The sequence below is a fragment of the Arachis stenosperma genome, chromosome 6, assembly GCF_014773155.1.
Source record: "Arachis stenosperma cultivar V10309 chromosome 6, arast.V10309.gnm1.PFL2, whole genome shotgun sequence".
Classification (NCBI taxonomy): domain Eukaryota; kingdom Viridiplantae; phylum Streptophyta; class Magnoliopsida; order Fabales; family Fabaceae; genus Arachis; species Arachis stenosperma.
In genome coordinates, this window is record NC_080382.1 from 92,196,836 (window position 1) to 92,203,389 (window position 6,554).

General features: G+C 42.4%; 1 protein-coding gene across 1 annotated transcript; it reads left to right on the forward strand.

The window, feature by feature from the left end:
• The first annotated feature begins 371 nt into the window (after window positions 1–371).
• On the forward strand, window positions 372–1,181 carry LOC130934280 (protein MAIN-LIKE 1-like). Its single transcript, XM_057863867.1, has 3 exons — window positions 372–721; window positions 800–1,015; window positions 1,106–1,181. Exons 1-3 carry the CDS (start codon window positions 372–374, stop codon window positions 1,179–1,181), a joined length of 642 nt encoding a protein of 213 aa, XP_057719850.1.
• Window positions 1,182–6,554: the final 5,373 nt, after the last annotated feature.

Consider the following 6,554-nt stretch of genomic DNA (forward strand, 5'->3'; position numbering starts at 1 on the left):
AGTATTTATGAAATACGTTTGTTTACAAATCCCGTTAATGTGAAAAAAATGCTGATAAGTACATGTTATTTGGTTTAAATTGGTTGTGGTTAGATGGAGCAGCAGTTATTGGGATACGAGGGGACCCTCTATAGATTAGATCAGACCGAGCATATTGCTGGCAGACTTGATCGAGTGGTATGATGATATCGTTGTTTATATCTTTTTAATTATTAAACAGTAAACTTGTGCTATTTAGAGTTGACCCTGTTTTTTTATCGTTTCGTTTGCTAGGCGCCTCGGATCTCGCGCACCAGGTAGAATTTGATGACGAGGCCACCGGAGGCGATTAGGTCGTATCTCAGACGAGCCGAATTGAGCATGTGGCCTATATGGTTAAGTTCAAGGATGACTGGCCACTTGCCTTGGCGTTGTTAGAGAGGTGGAGGCCTGAGTCCCACACCATTCATCTAGCATACGGGGAGATGACCATCACGCTGCAGAACGTGGCGTATCAACTAGGACTCAGGATCGATAGTGATCCTGTGAGCAAGTGCATGGGTAGATGGGAGCAGCACCATGAGGGACAGATCATTGAGGACTTTTGTCAGCAGTTACTGGGTGTTGTGCCTGGCGCGGATGACAGGCAGTCACAGACGAAGTGGACTGTTAAGCTAACGTGGTTCCTTAACACTGTCTGCGGAGAGCTGGAGCAGAATGCCACTAAGGAGCGCCTCCTGAGGTACACGAAAGGGTACATTATGTAGCTGATTGGGGGTATTCTATTCCCTTATGCATCTGACTCTTGGGTGCACATCAGGTGGCTCCCCCAGCTGGAGGACCTCGATGCATGTGGTAGGTTGTCGTGGGGATCAGCTGTATTGGATTGGATGTACCGCCAAATGTGCCGCACCATGGAGTATGATGCACGCAACCTGGGTGGTTATGTTAGCCTACTATTGTCTTGGGCCTACTACCGTATTCCCTTGCTACGTCCAGATGGATTTGATACCCGTCGGTTTCCACTTGTTGAGAGGTAGTTTTTTTATTTTCTGCAATAGTCCATTGTTTATTTATTATATTAAGTGTTTAATATAACTGAGCTGTTATGTAACTTTTACCGCAGAATTGTAGGTGGGTTCAGTACCGACTTGACAATGACAGAGGCGAGGGGCGTCTTAGGCATTGCAGGCGTGTCCTGAACAGGATTGGATGCTCTCCGTAAGTAATAAATATTTAAGCATAGCCAATTTAATTTATGTTATGTGTTTTGCATATGAAAATTAAATAATAACACCAACTTGCGTCTGCGAAACAAGTTGAGTGGACACCATATGTAGACCCACAGCTGGAGGGTCTAGTTCCGAACTAAGTCTCAAAGTAGTCCCTGAACTTGCACTCGAGCCTCAAAGTAATCACTGAAGTTAATAATTACTCAAATTCGTCCCTGAACTTGTACTCTGAGACTTATAATAGTCCCCAAACTTGTACTCCGGGACTCATAATGGTCCCTCAAGCATTTTTCGTTCATCAGAATTTTAAAATAACGTCGTTTTGAACAAAAAAATTATAAGAAAAAGAAAAAAGAAAAAAGAAACGTAGCATAAAACCCCCAATTAAAAAAAAAGAAGAACGCGTAGCGTACCCAGCCCCCACCCCCACGCCAACCCCCTCCCAATTCCCAATCTGTTCCCTTCCCTATCCCCAACCACTTTCCTCTCCCTCTCCCAACCTTTCCCTTTCCCTTCTCCATCCCCAACCCGTCCCTTTTCCCTCCTCCAATCCTTTCTCTTTCCCTTTTTCTTCTGCTTCCCCAATGCCCTTCTCCTTCCCCTTCCTTTTCTGCTCCCCCAACATGAGATTCTTTCCCTTCCTTTTCTCTTTTCTAATCTGATGCCTTCTCTTTTTCTAACATTACTTTCACACTCATAAGAGCTCTTCTCAACTTTCGCTGCCGGTGTCTTTCGCCGGCTTCCATTTCACTGCCACCGCTGCTCGCCAGCCTCCATCTCCACTCGATCTCCCTCTTCTCTCCTCTGGCACGGTTCTTTCTCTCGGCCATGCTACTTTCTTTTTCTTTAATTTTTTAGTTATTCAATCATTGTTTTTTAATGTTTTGGGTGATTATTGTTGTTGATCCTATTTTAATATAACAACAATAGTTAATTTTAATTGTTATCTATTTTGTAATTATTATTGATTTTTTTTATTGTTGCTATTTTTGTACTTGTTGCTGTTTAAGTTGATTGATGCATGCTATTTAAGTTAATTAAACTTTTCTGATTAATGCTGATTTTTTGTGATATTTTGTGGTGTTGGTTTTTATTTTTGTGACCTTTTGAAAAAGAAGAAGAAAAACGGAGTTGAAGAAGAAGAACAACAGAGTTGAAGAAGAAGAAGAAGAAGAAGCGAATTGTTTTTTTCCTAATATAAAATGACGCCTACGCTTCTTTTTTTTTGTTTTTTTGTTCAAAATGACGTCGCTTTTTTTTTAATTTTTTTTGTTCAAAACGACGTCGTTTTAAGGTTCTGATAAAGGGAAAATGCTTGAGGGACTATTACAAGTCCCGGAGTACAAGTTTGAGGACTATTATGAGTCCCGGAGTACAAGTTCGGGGACAAATTTGAGTAATTATTAACTTCAGGGATTACTTTGAGACTCAAGTACAAGTTCAGGGACTACTTTGAGACTTAACTCGTCTAGTTTCGCATGTGATTGCTAAGGCTGACCACTCGGCGGCTGTTGTCTGCCCGCTGCCCTGCTTTGCCATTGTTGAGTGGCATCAGGTGGACCGAGTGGTGCGGCAGTTCGGTGGCCTGCAGTACATCCCGACCAGGCCGTTATACATCGACAGCATGCACGGGATGGATAGTCGATTTGGACGGGGCGAGTGGTTCCCGCACTTGCTCGGGGGATGGCATGAGCTATGGGATTAGCGGACCGACCATCGTCTGCACATCCATCATCATATAGACCTGTGTCCTTCACTGCCTGTGTCCTTCACTGCCTTATATGACTTGGTACCTTTAGTGGGCACACACGGAGTTGTTTGGTCAGGGTGACCATCACCTAGTGCTGGTGGGGGTGGTGCTAGAGGACCTGCCTATATACCACCCACTTGCTCCAGAGTTGCATTAGCCTGAGGATGGTCACCTCCCAGAGCTGTGCCTTTCGGCTGGGAGAGGGAGAGGTAAGGGATGGGGTAGAGGAAGTGGCAGAGGCAGACGTAGTGGAGGACGAGGGAGGGAGGGGGTGACGAGCTTCACCGGGGCAGGGACCCATCAGCCCCCCAGGTCATGGGCTAAAGGGAGTAGGTGGGCATGAGGCTGGTGGCCAGACAGTTGGAACTCTGTCGGGACCCTTGCCTGGAGGATACTTGTCCCTCAGACCCCCTGGGTCACATCACTCTGATTACGGTTCTAGCCACCAGGCTGAGGGACCAGAGGTTGGCACTAGCCAGTAGGAGCAGCGGCCAATGCATAGGGACATTGGTACCCAATTCCATCTGCCATTCAGCCCGAGTGATCTCGGCCAGCATACAGACTACCAGCCCATATTGACACGTAGGACTTGTTTGATGTGACGATGTTGGTCCCTGACTGGATGACGGGGTTGATACAGGGGGGTGATAGTGGATTGCCGGATATCAGGACACAACCACAGCAGGCACAGGCATTCCAATAGATGTACACGTCTCCTCCCCAGTCAGCACACCAGCCAGGACATGTTGATGATCCCTCCAGTGGGTCGTCCTCCACTGTAGAGTATGCCGCACTGAGGGACCAGATGAGCATTCTACTGCCGAATCTACAACCCTCATCCGCATACTGCGCCCACTGTGATCGTGGCATCTCTTCAAGCCACTTCGTGATCGCCTCATTCTCGCCTCTCAGACGCCCAGAATAATGAGCAAACTCCTGCTGCGACTTCAAATACGCTACATTAATCATAACCTTCTTCAAGTCCTTGTTTCTGAAGTGAGTCATGAAGTTGGAAGCAATGTGTCTCGTACAAAATGCCTGAAAAGCATGAGGTGGTTTCCATCAACTATTATCGGCATTCAGTGCAGCATCAACTGATTTGTGCCTGTCTGAAATCACTAAGACACCGGGCTGTGGAGTCACATGATGACGTAGATACGACAGAAAGAACGACCATGCCTCCTTTGTCTCACCCTCGACCACGGAAAATGCAATAGGCAAAATGTTTGCGTTGCCACCCTGAGCTATGGCCATGAGCAGCGTCCCATCGTATTTACCATATAAGTGTGTTCCATCAATGAAAATTAGTGGTTTAGAATGCTTGAAAGCCTCGATTCATGGTGGAAACGTCCAAAACACCCGATGAAACATAACGGTATTGGCAAAACCAGGCCAAGGCTGAGTGACAAGTTGCACCCAAGTACCTACAAACAAATTCTCAATAAGCATATTGTATACTGTTCTTGTCTTATTAACATATAACCACAACGAAGAAATCCTTACCAGGCAAGTACATTTGCATAGCGAACAACCAACGAGGAAGCTCGTTATATGACTCCTCTCAATCCCCATATATGCTAGCAATCACTCTCTGTTTTGCGAGTCAAACCTTTCTGTAGGACGCCTTGTAACCGTAATGTTTCTCTACACCTCCTTGTAGAACCTTAATACTTATTGTTGGATCCGTTTTTACCATTGTGAAAATGTGTTGCGCAATTACCTTCAAATCCAATCGACGATGGTCTTGCCCCATCGAAGTTTGAATGCATTTGTGAGGACCTGTGTATCTCCTCACCTCCCACTTTTTTATCTTACGGCGATATAATATGTGTATGCTCCAATTACAACCTGGTCCGAACTGGATACACTGTGCATTATACCTCTACTGGTCACTGTTTACTATTTTGTACTCCACAGCCCTCCTGATGCTGTACGTCCTAACAGCCAACATGACTTCTTCCTTGTTCCAAAAATGTTGTCTAACCTCGAACTCATTCCTTGGATCATCTTCGGGGCCTCCCTGGGTAAAGGACCAATCGGATGTCATTGCCTCGAGATTCAACCTAGAAAAGTGGTACAGGCGGTCATACGATTGCGAAATAGTGGGCTGTGTCAGGGCAATTTGTGTGTCACCGTAATAGTTCATCTCTTCTTCATCGTCACCATCATAAAAAATTTTGGCTGGTTCTTCTTCGGCATCGTCTCCATCATTAGGGTTAACTTCATACTGATCTATCATCAGATACTTAACAGCGGAACCATCGTGACTTTCAAACACCGTCATCTAGCTCAGCATTATCGACCCCAACATTAGACCCTTCTTGACTACCTTCAGGATCCATATTCAGATCCACCATTGTCCGCCTGATATTTTGTCTAACAGACCCACTCAACGAACTATCATCGACAGTATCCGCAGACACTCCTCGGCTAGTCAAATCGACGAGGAACACAGCTAACTCCAACAGATGAACATTGGCCCATCAGTTGTGCCAAGACCATATGAGACTTACGTCCTCGTCGTCGCACAAACGATACCTGGTTCAAAATACCATAACGTTTTTATCACAAGCGTATTCACATAAATATACCACCAGCAGAGACAGCACAGTTGTAACATATCTTTTATAAATTAAAGTACCATATATTTCGGTTGGATATCTGTAGTAAATTTTTTTCACCTTTTTTGTCTTGCATCTCCACGAAAAGTAATACCAGATTCTTTAACAGCTCTAGAGAATTGATTTCTGCTATCAGATGGGTAAATATTGGTTGGTTCGATCTAAAAATGATAGAACCTTCCTCATCATACACCATTTCTCCATCGTAATGAATGGATAACAGTGGATTTCTTGACATTCTAAAAAAATGAAATGATCAACAACCAAAATGTTTGTCGAGAACAAAGTTGGGTGCTTAGCTTCGTAACATTACGGCCATTTATTGGAAAAACTTTTCATAGAGTTCGCCGAGGGGTGCGACAAACTCTATATATATTATAGAGTTTGCCGGGGGTACAACGAACTCCATAATTTATTTGGAGTTCGCCGGGGGATACGAGAACTTGCTCTAATTACAAAAAAAATGTGCATTCTTGTAAATAAAGATCAGAAGTGCGTTTCGTGAAAATAATTATTTTTAATAATTTATAACGAAAAAATCCCTTTTAGTGTCTCTTATTTTAAAATATACAAAATTATGGCGACTAATGTTAATTCGTAGGTAACCCATTTTGTATTTATGTGGTTAAGCTGAATAAATTAATTTTCATAATAAAGTATAAAATACTTTTTGAAAAATTTAAAAAATTTTAAAATAATTTTTATACAAATTTAAAATTTTTAAAACAATCTCTTTAAATATTTTTAATTTTTTTTAAAATTCAACGTCTTATAATATTTTATTAATTAAAATAATAAAATATTATTAAAAATATATAATAAATAAAGATAACAAAATATAAACTAAAAGGTAATTTTATTTAATAACAGTAAAATAGTCATAAAAAATAATAGTATTTAATCATTAACTTATAATACCTATGTCGAAGTGATGTAATAATAATGATAATAATAATAATAATAATAATAATA